This window comes from Labeo rohita, chromosome 15 (genome assembly GCF_022985175.1).
Source record: "Labeo rohita strain BAU-BD-2019 chromosome 15, IGBB_LRoh.1.0, whole genome shotgun sequence".
In the NCBI taxonomy this organism is placed as follows: domain Eukaryota; kingdom Metazoa; phylum Chordata; class Actinopteri; order Cypriniformes; family Cyprinidae; genus Labeo; species Labeo rohita.
The window spans coordinates 21763756-21785252 of NC_066883.1; the positions used below are offsets into that span (position 1 = coordinate 21763756).

The 21497-nt window shown below is 39.9% G+C and overlaps 1 protein-coding gene across 1 annotated transcript in view; it reads right to left on the reverse strand.

Moving 5' to 3' along the window:
* Positions 1-3267: 3267 nt before the first annotated feature.
* Positions 3268-21497, reverse strand: part of kmt2a (lysine (K)-specific methyltransferase 2A) — a 42499-nt gene continuing 24269 nt past the window's right edge. The window contains 20 exon segments of the mRNA XM_051128477.1: positions 3268-7082; positions 8917-9046; positions 9148-9231; positions 9313-9420; positions 9887-10061; positions 10158-10232; positions 10349-10516; positions 10598-10677; positions 11764-11832; positions 11916-16404; positions 16491-16640; positions 16727-16887; positions 16970-17048; positions 17135-17252; positions 17827-17985; positions 18122-18259; positions 18352-18452; positions 18972-19174; positions 21128-21201; positions 21296-21406. Of these exon segments, the coding sequence (XP_050984434.1) occupies positions 6807-7082; positions 8917-9046; positions 9148-9231; positions 9313-9420; positions 9887-10061; positions 10158-10232; positions 10349-10516; positions 10598-10677; positions 11764-11832; positions 11916-16404; positions 16491-16640; positions 16727-16887; positions 16970-17048; positions 17135-17252; positions 17827-17985; positions 18122-18259; positions 18352-18452; positions 18972-19174; positions 21128-21201; positions 21296-21406 (6948 nt within the window). The 3' untranslated portion in view covers positions 3268-6806.

Consider the following 21497-nt stretch of genomic DNA (forward strand, 5'->3'; position numbering starts at 1 on the left):
GAATGTTTGTAGCTCGTCCAAGTTTATAAGCATAAACATTATCTGATACAATAGAGCCCTAGAGATGGGGTCTTGGGCGCCAGTGAACAGTCTGGCGAGACCCATGTGTCTTTAATTAGTGTGGGGTTTATAAAGGAAAAATGCCAGCTCATTGTGGCAGGCGAATTTGCGAGAAATAAGCCGTTCTGGGATTACAGGCCTGCGGTCAGCTGAAAGATTGAACTATTCTTGCTTTAAAAATACAAAGCGTGATTTCTAAACAGTGTCAGTGATCATGTGGCACAGGCTGATTTATGTAAACAAATCCTCTGGATTCATAGTCGCCACATCAAGAGAGAAAAATTACTTACATTGCATTTTGAAAATGATGTGGTTATTTCTGAGTCTGAAGGAGCAGTGACAATCTGCAGACATGAATGAAAGTCTGGTGGGATGTGCAGATGTGGGTGGCAGTTCACACACATGGTTTTAGTTAGTTTGGTAGCTTTATTTAGAGGGCAAAGCTTCCCCATTAGGGGTATCCAGGCCTGTCTAAAACACTTATTCAGCTTTTTAATTCTCATTATAGGTCTAATGGCTCATAAACTACTGCAGGGAAACTGCTAGTGGCTCCTTGTTGTCTGTAGGGTTTCATGAGACCAGGTAGTTCACATTATGAACAGCTGACTGGAACGGGACACCTTCATCTCTTGGTGTGAATGGTTTCAATAAAAAGCTACATTTTTAAATTGTAATGCTAGACTAGTTTTTTTTGTCTCTTACATCATGAATACTATGTATTTTAGTCTCAAAACCATTTAAACTAAGCAGCTTTTATTTATTTATGCATGCATGCATGCTGCTGTACCTTTAAAAATATTCTTTGCGTGTAAATCCAAGGCCAAAAGCGGTTTGACTTCTTTGGTCAATGAAACCCTTTTTTGCGAGGTCTGGATTATATTATGAATCTGTTACATAAACAGTTTATTGAAAATAAACTTGAGCAGCTCTTTCCGGCAATGGAAACCTTCAGATGGATTTGCAGAGCCGTAGGTGCTACACATAACCAGAAAAAGCTACTTACTTCTCATGTTGTTTTTTCTTTGTTGTTTAAGAATAATATTATCTGCTGCAGTTAAATCTTGTTGGTTAACATGACTGGTTTGGTCAAGTTCCTGAACACCAGTATTGAACACCTAAACATAAAGGTTCTTGTTTTGGCACATGGTCAATGAAGAACATTTAACATCCATTGAACATTTCCATTGCTCGAAAGGTTCTTATGAACCTGGAGAAAGATTCATCAGGGTACTTATATTGCTGTTCACTAAGGAAAAAAATGTTTCTTTTAGAAAATGTTCACTAAAAGCCAAAATAGTTGCTTTGCTGCAAAATCCCCTTCTGGAGTGTCCCATGTCGCATAGGGCCGTGTAAAAACACCAATTTTAATTGATTCTCATTTTTACAAAACGATATAGATTCTTAAATTCTAAGAATCGATCAGTCTAGCCTGTATTCATTTAATGAAAGGATCATTATAGCACACCTCCCATTTAATAAATAGCAATAAGCTTTGTGTTTAGAATCAGATTTTAAATTTGGTCCATTTTAATACAATATATACAGTTTTGTCGTTGTTTAATGTGGAGTGATAGATCACTGTTGCTGCGGATATCTTCAGGCCAGCACTTTTATCAAACATGATATGTTTGAGTTAGTGTAAAAACATAACATATCCTGTTGCCAACAGGTGGCACTATGATTATAACTAAATATTGGCCTTTAGATGTCTTCAGGCCAAGACTCTTACCAAACATGTGAAGTTTGGTGCAGATTTGACTATGCATGTTTAAGTTAGTGTAAAACAAGGTATTTCCTGTTGCCAGCAGGTGCTGCTATGATTATAGTAGAATATTGGCCTTTAGATGTAGTTCAGGCCAGGACTCTTATTGAACGTGTGAAGTTTGGGGCAGATTGGATATTGTATGGCTGAGCTACAACCCCTTTTATTCCTATGGTGAAACATCAAACTTTGTCAGGGCACCATGGACACGAAAACTCAAGATCTTCTCAATTTAACATCCCAAAGGCTTTTAGATTAAACTGACCAAATATATAGTTGATATCATTAAATCTCTAAATAGTTTGTTACAGCGTAAAACATGGCACTTCCTGTTGCCAGCAGGGGGTGCTATGACTATAACTGAATATGGGCATGTGTTCACGACAGGACTCTTATTAAACAAGTTAATTTTGGTGCAGATCGGGCAAAACATTGAAGTTTATCAAGTCGCCACAGACACGCCCTTCAACGAAAACTCAAAATCTTTGCAATGTAACGTCACAAAGGGCTTTAAATTACACTGACCAAATTTGGTGTTGATCCGTTAAAATCTCTAGGAGGAGTTTGTTTAAATACACCTGAAAATGGCAAAAAACAACAAAATTCAAAATAACAGACTTTCTGTTGGGTTTAAGGCTTTGTACCGGTGGACTTTTTTGTAGGTACTGGTGTGTTCCATGTGTCTACCGAATTTCGGACATGTATGTGAAACATAGCTCAAGGGGGACTTTATAGGTGGCGCTATTGGGCCATTTTGCCTTACCCACTTCTGAAACCCATATCAGATGTAAATTTCCACCACTTTTGGCATGAGATTTCAAACATGTTTAAGCCCTCATAAATGCGATTCATTTTGAAGATAAATATGAGTCTTGATGCAAAGCCTGAGAACTACTGGACTAACAATTCTGGGTAAAACAACAAGATATCAAGTTTGAGTAAACAAGACATGTTTATTATTTAAACTATCACTTAAATAAAAAAGTGCATAGAAAATAAACATGATTAGAAATTTTCCTTTTTACAGTTGTTATGTACAATTTTTTTTTCCTCATTATACATTCATCCTTAAGTAGTTTGTGGTTGAATATTTTAGATTAACAAATTTTCCTTCATTTTTCTGTAAAATGGTAAAACACTGATGGGGCAACTTGGAGAAAGAAAAAAATTAGAAATAAAAACCTTAAAACTGTCAGTATCAACATCAACATGATCTCTCAAAGCTACAGGGGAAAGGGAAGTGTTGGTAAGACAAAGGAAAACTTGCGTCCTCCAAGAGGAACGAGTGAGAATCTCTCCACCCTCAATACCTTTCGGACTCCCTAAAGTACCTCCGATGGTCCGCAACTCATTTCTGTACAAAGTGAACCACGTTAAAATTCCGAAAACAGGGAGCGCAGTCACCTGCTCTCAGAAGGAGCTTTACCTCAGTGTACATCTAGAGATGTTTGCAGAAATAAATAAATAGAATGGTTACCATTACTCATTACAGAACATCACATAAGAAAAAGTACAACTTAAGATCCAATAGGAGAGAGAGGTATAGGTGACATGGCTGGGTTTAGGCAAGGACATTTTTTTTTTCCTGATGTCCACAAACTGTTAAAAATGTACAGAGTAAAATAAAGCCGACTACACCATCAAAAGCAAACAAATTATCAATGCTCAAAAAGTTTACAACCACATTTTACATGAAATCGTTTCATAATATAAATACCGCTCCTTTCCAAATAAGAAAAAAAAGTTAAAACAAATGAGAAATTAAAAAAAAAAAAAAAAAAAGAAAAACAAAACTGCAATGCTCCATTGAGGGAACATACACAGGCACAGGAAAACTGGTACTTGATCTTGATATTAAAATGATGCACATTAGTTACTCTAAAGTTTATCTGTAACACAAAACCATTATAGATTATACACTGAACATTGCAATTAACCATTATGAAGCTGCTGTTTGCTACTGTAACTAAGTTTGTCTGTCCATTCCGTATATTGTGTAGATATTGAAGTACAAGTTACTATTCATACACGTTTAGTTTATATATATCCATGTATATTGTGTATACATATATACTGTTGATTATAATTACAGGAGAAGGTGTGGTACCACTTGCGTGGCGTGGAAGAGTAAAGTCCAGGAAAACGACAGAGCATGTCTGCTTCTGAAACACTGACCGAGCGCTGTTACACCAGTTTATGGAGCGTCTGACGTTGTATTGATGTCTGTGTGCAGGAGTCTATTACAAAGCCCTTAGGATTAGTAACTGCATTACAAAAAAAATATATTAATAAAATAAAAATCTTATTTCGTTAGACTGAGCAATAGTTTCTGTAGAACCCTGCTGTATAATCCTCCTATTTTACGCAATAAAAAGCTGTCCTGTATCTTCCCAGCCTTTCATGTTGGAAAATCAAAATAAAATAAGAACAAATCGAACAAAAAAATTCTAGAATACATTCAACGACGGCCTAGCTGCAGAGTTCAGCACGTCCTGTTCCACAGGGGTGCCGGGGCCAGAGGAAAGTTGGGCGAGACCCCCCAGAATCCCTGAAAATGATGGCTAAACCGCAAATTCTGACACGTATACAAATAAGAGGCAGCAGCCAACAAACGTTCAATGTGAGGCAACGTACAGAACTCTGATCTTCAGTGCCATAGTCAAAAATGAAATGCTGGGAAAAGTCAAAATTATTGCAGCCTAGGTACAGTGAGGGCTGGAGGGGGTCTGCAGTGGCCGAGGAAACAAACAAAAACAAAACAAAAACAATCGTTTTAGAGTTAAACGTACGAGGCAATGAGGAACTGGCCTTGAAAAAGTGGCTCGCTAAGCCACGGTCGCACAAAGCAGCTTCGTCTAGAGGTAAATGTACAGATCCCGAGCCATTCTGCGATACCCGCTACAGCATCCCTTTAAAAATCATCGGTACTATATGTGAAAAACAAAGCGAGAGTCAAATTTCAAGTGGAATCTGTTTGTGCCCTAGTTAAAACAGCTTTGAGTGCTCCTCGGCTGATCCGATCATCCAAAAACGAAACAACAACAACCAGAGAAAATTTACAGAGAAGGCACCAAACTTCTGATCTGAAAGAACCATGGAAGAACAATCCACAGAACATCCACAAAAATAAGCAAGCCACATCTGTCTTAGCCTTATTCAAATTGGGGGTCAAACAAAACTCGGGCACAGATGGGAACGGGTGTCAACGTTTACGACAACGATGATACGAATGCAAATAATGTGCATTGACTGAATGGCTGGCTGGAGCGTCCATGCAGTGCCAAGGCAACATGTGTTGAAGAAGACTGGGAAGAAGACTGATCTTCAGTGCACAAGACCGTGAGGAAACCTCTCCTCTCCTCTCCTCCATATATAGTGCTTTACAAGTAGTTTTACACGGGATAGCCTCTGTGGCAATTCCTTGCATTACACCAATCTCTACGAAAATATTTCAATATAACAAAATATATGGAATAAACTTTGGGACTTGTCAGTTGCTAGAACGCTAGAGAAGGATTCCATGCATCTTTCCTCCAAGTTTACAAAACGCAAAGAGGGAGTTTTAAGGGCTGTTCTTGCATGTGATTTTAAGGCTGGCACTAAAAAAGGAGAGTCGTATCAAACCGATCCGCACTTAGAAAACCTACACTTATTTGAAATGATATTTGAAATGTTCACGTTTGACCTGGGTTGGCATTGAGAGCCTCTGGTGGACTGCACTCTGTGGGAACTGCTTCAGTCTTTGGAATAGAAAGAAACATTTGGGCTACAAAAACAAACAAAATAATACGAGACAGTGCTATAAAAATGTTTGGACAAAGAATTAGTGTTCTAAATCTATCATTTCCTACAAAAATGCTGATAAAATAAATACAATGTATTATTAAAAATATAAATACCATTGTTAAGTGCTATTCACCAATGAGTGCTTTTTAGTCATTTATATAGAAAAATATACATATTATTTACATTATTCAGCGAATGATATTTCTGTCAGTGACATGAGACAACAAAAATAGTTTTAAATTGCCTCAAAAATGCGATTTTATATTATCATACACAACTACGGGCCTAGGGAGTAAAAATTGGTGAGACAATAAATAAACTGGTAACTAACCATTACAGGTTTCGCAACAACATGCAAATTATACTTTGTGTAAGCTACTTTCTCTCTGAACTACTATAAAAACAGTAAATAAAAGCATGTTATTCCCTCCTGGACCTCAGAAATTGGCCGTCAGTCCACCAGGATCTCAATCTGCCAGCCGCACATCTCACAGGCCCTACTCTTCGTAACACATTCTCTTCTAACGTTGCCCAAAAGAACATTTACCATTTTTCTTGAGACAATCTATTCCTGGGACCACTGCTCCCCCTAGTGTTTCCCCTCATCATCTCTTCTATGAGATATTTACAGTGTCTTCCATACAGAGAATCAGGCCCAGCTTGGCAAGGACGACCGTGGATGCTCTGAAGGCTTCGATGTACATTCAAAAAGGGGGAGAGATGTCTAATCAGGTCAGGCTAAAAAAAGGATTATGTATCGTCAATCTAAAAACATTAAATCTTTCCCTTCCGAAATTGCACTTTGGTGTAAAATGGAACGATGTGGCAATTTTTCAGTAATTTGTCACACTCGGTAAATAAGGGCAGGCCAGACTTGTCTTATTACAAATTTAAAACTTTGCACAATATCCTTCTTAGAAAACAAAAACGATAAAATAAAACATACAAAAGTTAAGAATGTGGGGCGCTAATCTCTTAAACTGGGCATTAATAAAGGGGACACAAGGGCAATCTTTTCCATTGCGACTCCGCTCGTTTGTCTTTTTTTAAAAAATCAAACAACTTAAGAGGCACAATACCATTAACCTTCTGATAACCTGAGCCTGCTTCAGTACAAAAGGAAAAAAAAAACATTTAAAATGTCTCTTCCCTGGCAAGTATACACTCTTGATAGCATTCACAAACTGTGAGTTTGCTTTCAATTGAGGAACTTGCGACACTTCTTTGCCCCGCAGTTGCAAGGCAGCTTATTGCCTGGTTCTTCGATGGGGAACTTGTAATCGTACGTGAGCTCCTCGCCTTTATAGATTTTGCGTGTGGCGAAAATGACAATGTGCTTCTGACCATCAACATTGACCACGCGGGAGTAGCAGTTGGGCTCGCAAGAGTGGTTAATGAATCGAGCTGCGTTGCCGTGCATGGTGGCGTCCACAACCTCGTAGTCATCGATACGAAACATGTAGCAGCCAATGCCCTGAGTAAACACAAAAAAAGAAATCAATGAGGAACATCAGCGTTGTCGTTTTAAATTCAATGCACTGATATACAGTGCCTTTTGTGAAATTATTATTTATACCCTTTCTTTTTTTCAGGTTTTGTTATGTTGCAGCCTATTGTTAAACTGCTTTAAATTACTTTAAATGTACCAAAAAAAAAAAAAAAAGTACATTGCACAAGTATTCATACCCTTAACTCAGTACTCAGCTGAAGCACCTTTACAGCCTCAAGTCTTTTTGGGTAAGATTTGCACATCTGCATTCAGCAATTATCTAAAATTCTTCCCCTCACCTCTTCACCTCTCAAGCTCTGTCAGACACACATTTTCAGTTTTCTTTAGAAATGTTTGATTGGGTTCAAGCCCAGGCTCTAGCAGGTCCACTAAAGGACATTCACAGAGTTGTCTATAAGCCACTCTTGCTGTGTGCTTAGGGTCATAGTCCTTCTGTCCAGTATGAGGTTCTGAATGCTCTGGATTGGATTTTCATTAAGGCTATCTCTATATTTTGCTGTGTTCAGCTTTTCTTCTTCTCTGACAAGTTCCTCAGTCCCTGCTGCTGAAAATCATACCCACAGCATGAGGCTGCTACCAACACACATTTTTCTTTTGGGATTGTACTTTCCAGGTAATGAGCAGTGCCTGTATTCTTCTATACATGACACTTGGAATTGAGGTTCAGACCAGAAAATCTTGTTTCTCAGTCTGAAGGTCCTTTAGATGCATTTTTGCAAATTCCAAGTGTGTCTTCATGTGTCTTCACTGAGGAGAGGATTGAGTCTCGCCACAGTGTTACAGTGATGTTTGTCCTTCTGTAGGTTTCTCCTATCTCTACATATGATCATGGAGCTCAACTAGAGTGACCATCAGAATCTTGGTAACCACTGTAACCAAGGTCCTTCTCAGTTTGGCCAGGAGGACATGGATAATGGTGACTACATGCTTCTGTGAACCTTCAATGCAGCAGAATTTGATCTGAACTCTCCCTCAGATGTGTGGCTTGATGCAATCCTGTTTCTGAGCTCTACAAGCAGTTTTTTTTTTCCTCAGGGCTTGGTTTTTGCTCGGATATGCATTCAATTGAATTTGTCGCAGGTTAACTCCACCCCAAGTGTAGTAACATCTACAAGCAATATGAATGCTCATGAGCTAAATTTCAACTGTCCCAGATATGGGTATGAATACTTATACAATGAAATCATTTCATTTTTTTTTTTTTTTTTATAAATTTGCAAAGATGTTAAAAACCTGTTTTTTGCTTTGCCATTATGGTGTATGGAGTGTAGATTGATGTGGGGAAAAAAGTAATTTACCGCAGTTTAACATAAGGCGGCAACATAAAACCTGAAGGAAAAAAAATTAAGAGATATGAATTCTTTCACAAGGCACTGTGCAGTGCTGGCCAAAATTATTAGTATTTTCACCAGCTGAAAAATGGTTTGAAGTCAGTTATTTCTATCTTTTGCTGTAGTGTCAGTAGGAAATATCAGTTTATATTCCCAAACATTCATTTTGCCATTAATTGTAATAATCCAGTGAGATTTTTGTTTGCACAAGGAGTCTGACAACAGTCAGTTCTGCACACAGAAATCTGATCTCATCATCATCCAGTCTGTCTGGAATGACATGAACAAACAGAACAAACTGAGACAGACTAAATCCAGAAGAATTGGAAACATCTCCAAGATGCTTCAAGAAAACTACCTGCAAACGTTTAACAGTACGTTGTCGTAACTTAAAACCATTTTTTAGCTCATGAAAGTACTAGTGTTTTAATAATTTTGGTCACCACTGTACTGTGTTAGCTTTCTACCTTGCTGTCGTAGTATTTTTCCCGCTTGTCAGTGAGGACAGAGCGAATGACGTTGCCAGAATACTCGATCACCATCTCTCCAGCGTCAATGTTTTTCCTGCAGAACAGACCTCTGCCGTGTATGGCTGATCTGCAAGCAATTCATAGGATGCAAAAGATTGTATGCAGTAAAAATGCATCATTTCATTCCTCAATCCAACCATTTTGGGTTTACATAGAAAGTGTTTATACCTGTAGACACCCACAGCTTCCCTGGATGCTTTCTTTAGGTGCCTGAACCTCGTAGGCAGTGGTAAGTCCATGCTGGTGGCCCGTCTGTGAAAACACCAGGTGTTGTGATGTTTTATTCCATAAATTAAAAAAAGAGGTTAGAACAGGGTTTGGTATGTTACTCACCGAGCAGACTTCTGCAGCATCTCCTCCTCATCTTCCTCCTGGGGGTTGTATACAGGAGGCTGACGGTGTTTGGAGGCCAGGAAATTAAACATATCTAAAACTGATCGCCTAAAAAAAAAAATGTTAAAAAATAATGACATCAACAGATGAAAATTGGTTAGAGCGTTTAAATAGTTCACAACCACAACATTGGATTTTCCATTGTAGAAATGTTTAAAGGGATAGTTCACCAAAAAATGAAAAGTCTGTCATTAATTACTCGCCCTTATGTCGTTCCAAACTTGTAAAACATGTGTTGATCTTCAGAACACAAATTAAGATATTTTTGATGAAATCTGAGAGCTTTCTTACCCTGCATAGACATCAACTCAACCGACACTTTCTACCTTTCTGGGCCTTGAACGCGGTAGTTGTGTTGCCGTCTATGCAGGGTCAAAAAGCTCTTGGAATTTATTAAAAATATATAATAATTTGTGTTCCGAAGATAAACAAATGTCTTACAGGTTTGGAACAACATGAGGGTAATTAATGACAGAATTTTCATTTTTGGATGAACACCGACAACAACACACACCTGTGGTACACCTCAGCACGGGCAGATCCATGAGGGTTGACAGGAGGATCTTCTGGCTCCTCAGGTTTGTGGAAGCGGAACCTGTAGTTTCGGCAATGCCTGGCTCCATATAGCTGCTCCAGTAGAAACACCACAGCGTCGTGAACCACACCCAGCATCTTCAACCCATTTACTCCTGAAGGAGGAAGTGAATGTGAAATACAATATGTGCTTGTTAAATTCAAAAAACAAACGTGCAATATTTAAAATAATCACTCTAATATGTTCTTACCATCAAATGAAAGTGCCTTGAGTCTAGCATTTGACCGGGCTTCTTGCACTTTATCTGTCAGGGACTTCCAGGCCTCTGAAAAGAAACAGGAAACAGGAAATGAATTTCACAGAAGACTGACTGTAATTATCAAACAAAAGAACATACACCGTACTGGGTGCATCACACCTTATCATCTAGATCTCACTTACCCTCAATACTTTCACAACGGATCTGAAATCCGTCATCACTGCATATCTCAAATATGAGCCCTTTCTTCGGCTTGCAGTCCAGAGAGGAGTCTCTCCCACTGTCCCTCTGATCAGGTGTTTCCACTGAAAATGCATTAGATCCTTTTCCATCACCTTTACTAGGCGGTCCTGCAAAAAATGTGACAAAAATCTATTAGCACTGTGACATTTAACAGAGAGATGGATAGTCAGAGCTAACATTGTACCCACCTGCAGTCTTTGGCTTCTCATCATGAGTGTCCATGGTTTTACGTTTAAGAGAAGAATCAGCTGTCTTGGTGGCGGAATCACTGTGAAGGAAAAGACAAGTTTTAATAGTTTTAACAAGTGTTAATTATTTTACCAAAATAAGAGGGATCATACAAAAATGCATGTAATTTTTTTATTTAGTACTGACCTGAAAAAGACGTTTCACATAAAAGATGTTTACATATAGTCCACAAGAGAAAATAATACGTGAATTTATACGCACACTTGATTCTTAATACTGTGTTGTTACCTAAATGATCCACTGCTGTGTTTTTTTTTTTGTTTGTTTGTTTGGTGATACTTGTTCATGAGTCCCTTGTTTGTCCACTGTTTTTCAGTAAAGTCCTTCAGGTCCCACAAATGATTTGGTTTTTCAGCATTTTTGTGTATTTTAACCCTTTCCAACAATGACTGGATGTTTTGAGATGCATCTTTTCACACTGAGGACAACTGAGGGACTCATATGCAACTATTACAGAAGGTTCAAATGTTCACTGATGCTCAGAAGGAAACACAATGCATTAAGTGCTGGGGGATGAAAACTTTTTGAATTTGAAGATCAGAGTAAATTGTACATATTTTGTTGTCCGGTGATTATGTAAGTATCTTACGTAGCTTCTGAAGGGCAGTACTAAGTAAAAGAATATATGATATTTAGGCAAAATAAGGAAAATTTACACATCTTCATTCTGTTCAAAAGTTTTAACCACTGGCTCCTAATGCATTGTTTTTCCTTCTGGAGCACTGTGCAGTTATACCTTTTGTGAAAGGTTGCACACGAGTCCCTCAGTTGTCCTCAGTGTGAAAAGATGGATCTCAAAATCATACAGTCATTGTTGGAATGGATTCAAATATATAACAATGCTGAAAAAACAGAGAATTTATGGGACCTGAAAGATTTTTCGGAAGAACAGTGGGCAGTTTAAATGTTCAAGACAATATTCAGGTCAGTACTAAATAAAAAAAAACAAACAAACAAACAAACAAACAAACATGCATTTTGTATGATCCCTCTTATTTTGTTAAACTAACATTTTGCAGATTCTGCAAGGTATATGTAAACTTTTGACTTCAACTGTACTATAAAGCAAACTGAAGACTTAGGATTGATCTTTATAATTATTTACCTTGTTTTTGAACCGGTTTCATTTGACTGCCCAGTATCCATTGGCTCAGGTGATGAAAGTTCCCGATCCCTACAATAAACAAATTTTTTAGCATGTTTAAACATTATTTTTACAACAATAAGCTAAATGCATTATAAATGACAGGGTCTTACCCTGGTAAATATGATAATTGTATTGCAGATGCGTCAACAGTTGGTGTATCCGACTGCAGTCCTTTGTGTTTCTTTCCGCTGCTCTTATCTGGGCTTGGTCGAGGTCTTTTGGCCTTTTGCTTTCCCTTCCCAACAGCTGAAGATGCTGCTCCAGCAGGTAACTTTGAGGACTGTTGCTGATGTGGTGGTCGAGAAATGGGAGAAGTTCGTGAGCTCTGAGTGAGGACGCCAACAACATGACTTTTGTTCAGGTCTTGTGCAATGGGATTAGGGGCGAGAGCCACTTGACCAGTTGAATTGACATTTGGATCAAGGGTTTTATCTGCCAGGACTCGACTGACTGGGTGTTGGAGATGAACGCTGCCCTCTTTCTCCACCTGCTGGTTGACAGACATGCTTATGCTTTGGTTCGGAGGAAACACACAGATGCTACTGGCAATGGATGTCTGGGCAGGATTAGCAAGATGAGACATCATGGGGGTTCCTGAATGAAGAACCATCTGTTGCTCTGGAAGGCCCAAGTTGTGAGGGTTGGCTTTGATAAGAAGGTTACTTATAGATCCTGTGATCTCAGTTGAGCTTATGAGGCCTGGGGCACTCAGCGAGACAGAGCTCGCTCCCAAAAAGTTTCCAGGTGCAGTGGGAGGCACTGACACTACGTTCAAAACGGACTGACTTGGGTTGAGCCCCGACACAGTGCATGGGAGCAGGTGAGTTGAGGAATCATGTCCCAACATGCCAGGCTGAGGCATTGGCTGTGGAAGGAGAGTAGGCTCCAAGTACATCACTCCTCCTTGCTTTGGCCGTTTTATAATGTTGGGAATCTTTCGATGAGGTGTTGCAGTTGCAGTTATAGTCCCTAATTCCATCAGGCCCGTCTGAGCAGGGATTCCAGCAGCAATTTGTGAAGGTGACAAGTTTATGAGAGTCATATTGGGCCCAACGTCGGAAGGAGCAAGTGTGGGTTGGGTCTTTGGGCGAGACTGTTTTTTGCTCTTATTGCTCTGAAGCCTCGAAATGAGGCGTTTCTTGCCATGTCCAGAGGGGAGCATAGTTGGAGCTGGGGTGATGGATGAAGCACTTGAAACCATTGCAACACCAGAGGCATGATCATGCCTGTTTCCTGCCTCTGTCACGCCAATCTGGGGATCGTGGGAGGTGACTCCTATGAGGAGTCCTGATGTGGTGCTAGGAATGACTGGTTGGAAACCTGTCTGAGTGGTGCCTGTGAACGCATGGATTTGAGGGTGATGAGATACAGGTACTAACCCTTTGCTGCCAGCAGGAAAAATGGACTGAGAGGTTGAGATGCTACCACTGAGGCCTGTTAAGACAGGTGCACTAGTGTTCATGACACCTGTTGCACTAACAGATGGTGCAATCTGGATCTTTTGGGTTACGCCATTGGGAAGGGTTTGCAATACATAGAGTGGCTGGAGATGCTGATTTAGGACTATCAGTTTCTCTGGGCCAGGCTTCAATTGAGAGGCAGTAGCTTGAACAGCAGAGCTTGCAATTGGAGCAGGACCTGAGCTAACAGTAGCAGCGGGGATGAACTTCTGACTCTGGAGGGGCAAGGTGGGTGAGCTGGGAAGACCTGGCGTACTAGTATTTCTCGTCAGATCTTGGCTTCCCGTCTCTCCCACAGGTGTTACCCCAGGACTTGTGATGTGGTCACCATCAATGCGTGCAGGAATGAAGTGTTCTGGAGTCATGTGACCTTCCGGAACTTGGGAATCGGCACATCTGTCCTGCGGGCTCTTGCTCGATACAGTGGACCCTGTTCTTGATTTCTTCCCGCTTTTCTCCACTCCTGATTCCTCTGTGGCCAGAGCTAACATGGTGCGGTCAGAGGTCTCAGAGATCAGCGAGCCGTGATTTTGATTATTCACAGTCGGACTTCGAGTTGTCAGCACTGAGAGGTCAGAGGGCAGCTCGAGGGGAAGACCGTATGACTCTTCAACAGCAATAGAGGTGTTCACCCCACTCTCACCAGGTTCAGTGCTGGCTAGTGGCTGAGTGAAATCTTCAAAAAGCATGTCCTTTCTTTGGTTAACATCCACCCCGTAACTCTCATCCAAGGAGAACGGTTCAGCAGAGGGAGCTTCTGTCTGCTGTCCCAGAGCCTGCATTGAAGGTGTATTGAGTACAAACTCCATAATATCAGAGGGCAGAATGTTGCCACAGTCATCACTGTTGTTGTTGTCAGAGTCAGACTTGAGAAGATCTGTGGTGAGTGTCAACTGAGTTTCAAGAGGGTCTTGTCCTTGTGTTTTCACACTCCCTAATGGAAGACAGTTATCCTTTTGATTTTTACGACCGTCACGGCTGTTCCCGCTTGGGGCATTTTCTGTCTCCTTCCCTGAGTCAATGCTTATTTTATCTGTCCTGCTTTCTCGACCTTTTCTTTTTGTTGAAGTTTTGTGTGTTGACGAAGTAGTAGCAGTGGTTGTGCTGCTGGTGCTTATACTAACATCGCTCTCAGATCCGTCATCCACGCCATCCAGCTGGCCAATCTGCTGCAGCTCCAAATTCTTGGTTGCGGTTGACACCTCATCACTGTCATCATCTTGCTCCTTTGCCTGGTCCCTCAAGAACCTGTGGATCTGGGACCCTCTTCCCAAACACTGATCAATACCAGCAATAGGCGGAAGACCAGAGCTGGGGTTTATTATAGTGCGTGTGAAGTTGTAATAATATGCATCCTTATTTGAACCAATTCCTCCTTCTTCATCCTCTCCACTGTCGGCTGAAGAGGATGTGCTCATATCATCTGCCCCATCAACTTGTCCTTCAGCTGAACGCTTGCTGCTCCCAGTGCGCTTTTTCATGGAAATTTCACCAGTTCTGTAAAAGGGTATGTCTTCCTCTCCATATGATCGGACACCGTAGAAAGGGGTTAGCCCAAAAAACATGTTTGATCGAGCACGGGCACTCCGCCTTGGGTATCTGCGCTTTGCAGACCCTGCCGAACCATCGCTATCCTCCTCGTGGTGCTTATCGACACTGCCTTCATCCTCCAAGTTATGGTCCTCCCCATCATCGGCACATTGGTGGTCCATGAGGTGCTCCTCAGAATCATCTGGGTGAATGTGGCTGTCTGATTCTGAGCTTTCAGAACTTGCAGATGGGGAGAAAACCATTGCTCTAGAGGACCTTCTTTGGGGGCCCTGATTGGTAGGGGTAACAGAAGTGTATGTGTTTGTGTTAGGGGATATGCTGACAGCTTTGGTTCCATTAGGATCCATTTTCTGAGACATTAAAGGCAGCCTCTCAGTGTGTTTCTTCACCACTGGAGTAACTTCCTTACTTGATTTAGGGTGTACCTGCGAAGCTCTAATTCCCCTTTCAGACCCTGCTTTCGGCTGAATAGCATCCATGCCTGAACTATGCTTTTTCTCGAAGCTAAATCTCTCTTTGGACTTTAATGGCTTCTCCATTTCCTTCGGATCAAATTTATTATCGTCCACTGCGCTAGACCCCATGTTGCTGCTCAGTGCTGCGGCTTTATTGCTACTGTTGTGAGGAGGTGGACCCTGACCTTGTGTTTTGACATTGCTGCTTTTAGAGTTGCTGTTAAGAACTGGGTTTTGGTTTTGAGCAGTCTCTTTTCTTTCTTTTGAAACGTCCCTGCTCACATTCATTTTGACTTTGGAGTGTTTTTCTTTGGTGCTAGAGGTTCCATGACTAGCAGTGACAGCAGCACTTGCCTGGAAGCCACGCTTTATGTCCTCCTCCACCACCTTGGCACCGGATGACCAGAGAGGCTTCATTGCTGCTGCCGCAGCTGGACCAGAACCAAAGTCATGGGACTTCCTACTCCCACTTTTGCTGTAAACCGGTTGTGGAGATCCAGTCTTTCCTGCGTCTTTTGACGCAGCCACTGATGTCACATTTCCTTCCTTGACTGGATTAGCTTTGTCCTTAGGAAGCGTGGCAAGAGGATGACTGGACATAAAAGTGGCTCCGGCTGGTAGGTCAGTATCTTTTGTGACTTGTTTCCCTTTCTCGGTTTTCAAACTGCCACTTCCTCTCTGATGTCCTGTCAACACTGCAGTTCCGAGAGGTGGTGATACCTGACTTATGCTAACTGGTTGCGATGTCTTCAAACTCTCATTGTCAGACTGATTTTTGGTTGTTTCTCTACTACCTTCGATTCTTTCAGTGAAACCGAAACTGAGTCGACGCTGTGCCCCAGTGTTGACTGAATTTGCCTCTCGATTGTGAGATCTCTCACCAGATGGTCCTCTTCCTTTGTCTGTGTCCCTGGTTAAAGGTTCCTTAGAGGTTGAAGACTGCGATGGGGCAGATGAATTGCCTGTCTGAATGGATACTGTGCCTCCCTGTTGAGGAGAGGAAACCTTTTGCCTAGGTTGTTGAGCAGAGATGGAGGAAGTGCTGTGTCGACGAGATCCAATGCTTCGTAGAGTGGAGCTCAGCAGAGGATCCCCCACGGTCACAATTTCATGGGATGAACTACTAAAACCATCTAAAGGGGAGAAAATGCATTGAATAACATTAACAAAAGCTTTCAAAAAAAGTAAATCTAAGCATTTAAATGTATATAATCCCTACCCGGGGAGGGAAGTGGTCTGGTTGAGGGAGAACGATGACATGGTGGGTAGCTAGGGTGTCTGTTCCTAAAATAAACCCTTGGTTTTGGTGTGGAAGGCACATTTGATGGTTTTGTATCTGTGAGTCCAGGCAAAGCAGTGTCCATTTCAGCTGAAAGGTTTAAGAATGATTCAAGGTTAAATTTTAAAGTTCCAACAAAATTTTGAAATGACAATAACAAATCCAAAACTACTTACCTGAAACAGGTGGAGGACTATGAGCAATTGTGTGGTTCTCTTCTTGAGCTGCCGTGTTGTTATTTATAGTTTCAGTCATAGAGGGGCGGCACACTAAAATCCTACATTTATAGACACATCGCTTGCGGGCATCTAGAGTGCTCCAGTAGACCCTTGAGCATCTGTGTAAATACATCAAGTGGTTATTCCATTTCACATCTTTTATGTTTATTGAAATACAACACTTTGATTTCAAAGACTTACTGGTATCCCACAGGAAACAGCTTCCTCTCACAATCAGACAGTTCAGTTAACATACCAAGACAGTCGATGGTCATAGACCCTGTACCAAAAAGCAAGAATGTGCCATTTAATGTTAATCTTGTGTACTTTATTACAACAGCAAGTACCCTGCAAAGACATACAGACCTATCATCATGTGGATGTTATCTGGTTCAAGCCCATTAACAAACTTTCTTCTTAGACTGATTCCCTCAAAGTCTACAAGGACCCTTCGAGTAACTTCAAAACCTGACTCTGGCACCACCTTTAAAAAAAAAGGTTACAATAAATCCAACACCTCACAACAAATATGTAATTATTAGTGAATTACACTACCAGTCAGAAGTTTTTTAATGTCTTTTAAAGAAATTAATACTTTTATTTAGCATGGATGCTTTAAATTGATCAAAAGTTATGATAAAGACATTTATGATGTTACAAAACATATCCATTTCAGATAAATGCTGTTCTTCTGAACTTACCATTTATTAAAGAAACCTGAAAAAAAACTCTACTCCACTGTTTTCAACATTTCAGCAGCAAATCAGAATATTAGAATGATTTAGGATCATGTGACAGGAGTAATGATGCAAAAAAATTCAGCTTCGCAATCACAGGAATAAATTACATTTTAAAAAATAATTTTAAAATATATTTAAATAGAAAAAGTTATTTTCAATAGTAAAAATATTTAAACATTTTACTGTTTTTGCTGTACTTTGGATCAAATAAAAGCAGCCTTGGTGAACAGAAGAGACTTCTTTAGAAAAACATTAAAAATCTTACTGTTTAAAAACTTTTGACTGGTAGTGTACTTGCATGTATGTATCATTCCTTACCTCGCCCTTTATAAGATCTCTGTGAGTCTGACAGTAAACCTTCTTGTCCTCTAAAAAGGCACACTGCTGCTGACGTGCACACATGAAATGGTAGTTGTTGGTACAGGAGGTCAGACAACAACTCACTGTGGCTCCAGGTTTATGACAATTCTCACATTGCTGAAAAAACAAAGCATAATGCGATCTATTTTTGGATGCCTATTGTCTCTTTTTAGCAACAAAAATAATTACACAAATGCATATTATGGCACTGTAACTCAATGAACAAACACGACACATGGCTTTGATTGCATACCAGCTGTTTGCCTCTTTTGACTGCCATATGGACATTTTTGAGTGCACCATCAACATCCTCGAACACCTCGGAGGACCACAGTGCGCAGTTCACATGGGTCCACTCATTCTGACCAATATAAAGCAGTCTCCCACAATCCTAGAAAACAAATGACCAAACAATGTTAAACACACAGTAAAAATCCACATCTGTACATGCTAATGCATTCTTTTAGGTGGGTGATGACTCACATTTGTATTCTCATCTCCATAATTCAGACAAAGCGCACACTGTCTGTTGTCACCTACACCAGGAGGAGGGGGAGTATCAGGGCTGTCTTCAGGGCTGAGGTCTGAACACAAAAAAGCATTCCTGTGTAACTTATCAACATACACAACTCTCTTTTACATCTTTTTTTCAGTTCAGACAAATGTAAATATTTAAATAGACAACTCATCCTCATGTTGCTCCAAACCTGTAAGACCTTCGTTCATCTTCGGAACACAAATTAAGATATTTTTGACCCTGCATAGACAGCAACGGTACTACCACATTTAAGACTCAGAAAGGCATTAAGGACATTGTTAAAATAGTCCATGTGACATCAGTGCTTCAACCATAATGTTATGAAGCTACCAGAATACACAAATAACGACTTTATTTGTCAATTTCTTCACTTCTGTGTCAGTCTTCGACGTGCGTTCCAAAGATAAATCAAGGTCTTATGGGTTTGAAACGACATGAGGGTGAGTAATTAATAACAATTTTCATTTTTAGGTGAACTATCCCTTTAACTCTTGTAACACAATGTGCCATATGAGTAGTTCCTATACATGTTCGTATTTGTAGTGCTTTAAAGCGACTTTCTTACCATGGATAAGCATGGGTGGAGGAGGAGGTGGTGTGGGGGCAATTGGGGAGTCAGGTTCTCCAGGTGCTTTAGGATGGGGAGCAGGGATGATCTTTTTCATTAGCACAGGCTTCTCAGCCCTGGCTATCTCCTCCCTCTCCTGCCACTGGGCATAGTTGTGATCCAAAGAAGGGGGCAACACAGCATTGGGAAGCAGCCCACTACTGCAAAGATACAACACTGCCTTGTTAGCCATGTCTTTGTTATATAACATTAGTGTTCGATTACAGCATTTACAGTAACATTATAAAATGTCTTTACCAACTTGTTTTAAACCAGTGTAATATAGTTAAAGTCAAAGGTTTACATACACATTGCAGAATCTACACAATGTTAATTATTTCACCAAAATAAGAGGGATCATACAAAATGCATGTTATTTTTTATTTAGTACTGACCTGAATAAGATATTTCACATAAAAGACGTTTTTCATATAGTCCACAAGAGAAAATAATAGTTGAATTTATAAAAATGACCCCGTTCAAGTTTACATACGCTTGACTCTTAATACTATGTTGTTACCTGAATGATCCACAGGTTTTTTTTTGTTTTTTGTTTACTTAGTGATAGTTGTTCATGAGTCCCTTGTTTATCCTGAACAGTTAAACTGCCTCCTGTTCTTCAGAAAAATCCTTCAGGTCCCACAAATTCTTTGGTTTGGTTCATTTTTTGTGTATTTGAACCCTTTCCAACAATGACTGTATAATTTTGAGATCCATCTTTTCACACTGAGGACAACTGAGGGACTCATATGCTACGATTACAGAAGGTTTAAATGCTCACTGATGCTTTAGAAGGAAAAATAATGCATTAAGAGCCAGGGGTGAAAACTTTTGAACAGAATGAAGATTTTTCTTATTTTGCTTAAAAATCTTTTCTTTTTTTTTTTTTTTCCCAAATTAGTACTGCCCTTCAGAAGCTACAAAAGAAACATACATGTTTTGTCTTCTGAGAAACAAGTTAACTTTACCTTGATATTCAAATTTAAAAAGTTTTTCACCCCACAGCTCTTAATGCATTGTTTTTCCTTCTGGAGCATCAGTGAGCGTTTGAACCTTCTGTAATAGTTGCATATGAGTCCCTCAGTTGTCCTTAGTGTGAAAAAATAGATCAAAATAGATCTCAAAATCATACAGTCATTGTTAGAAAGAGTTCAAATACACAAAAATGCTGGAAAACCAAAGAATTTGTGGGACCTGAAGGATTTTTCTGAAGAACAGCAGGCAGTTTAACTGTTCAGGATAAATAAGAGACTCATGAACAACTTAAAAAACAAAAAAACACAGCTGTGGATCATTCAGGTAACAAAACAGTATTAGGAATCAAGTGTACGTAAACTTTTGAACGGGGTCATTTTTTATATATTCAACTTATTTTCTTTTGTGGACTATATGTAAACATCTTTTATGTGAAATATCTTATTCAGGTCAGTACTAAATAAAAAACAACATGCATTTTGTATGATCCGTCTTATTTTAGTAAAATAATTTACATTTTGCAGATTCTGCAAGGTCTATGTAAACTTTTGACTTTAAGATTAAATTCTTTGAAAATAATAATGAAAAAAAAAAAAATCATACTGAGCTCCAAACTTTGGAACAGTAGTGTAGGCCCATTCAGAAATAAGATGCCAATGACAAAGTTCACAAGCTGATAGCCATAACTCCAAAGGGAAATAATATTAATATTTGTGTTCTCTCTTAAGAGAAAGTATTCAATGTCAGGCGTGCGCGCACACACACAAAAACTTGCTTCACTGCTCTTAATAATTCATGGTAACAAATGAAGTATACAAACAAGCAAACCAAATGCCAACCACAAGACTTGTCAAAGCACCCATGTGAAATGTGACACTGCCTGTCGACCTCAAACAATGGAACTAGACCATACAGGCTGCATTCCCTATGGAAAGGTGATATTTCTGCTCTAGAGGAGAGCAAAGAATAGACAGACACTCAACGGTGAGTTTGTTCTCGATGCTAATGTACTAGCTTAACTGATCCCTCCATTCAACACCAACATCCTAAATTTACTTCTGAATATTGTTTCTGACAAAAGAATTTAGATAAAATGACCAGTCAACATAAAGCCTTAGACAGACACTGGAAACACTCACTTAGGAGAGACTTTGCGCGTCTCCCAGAATGTGGACTCCTTCACCTTGTACCATGGAAAAGTTCGCTCCATTTGCTGTAAGAAATAACGACAGTGCAATTACAAACAATGATGTAGGACTGCAAGACATTCTATTGTCAGAATTGTTTGTCCACCAGCCTTTTCTCACCCGAATAAAAAAGGACTTGAGCATGCTGTTGGCTTTCCTGCTCTCTAGCTGACCTCCATCTGAATTGATGGCTGTCTGGATGATTTTCACAATGTCATCACTGAACTCCAGCTGAAAGAGAGAAGCAGAAAATAACACCTGGCTCTCACGTGTATGTGACCGGCATCTGAACCCTGCTGCATTAGAAGCTCAAAACACGACA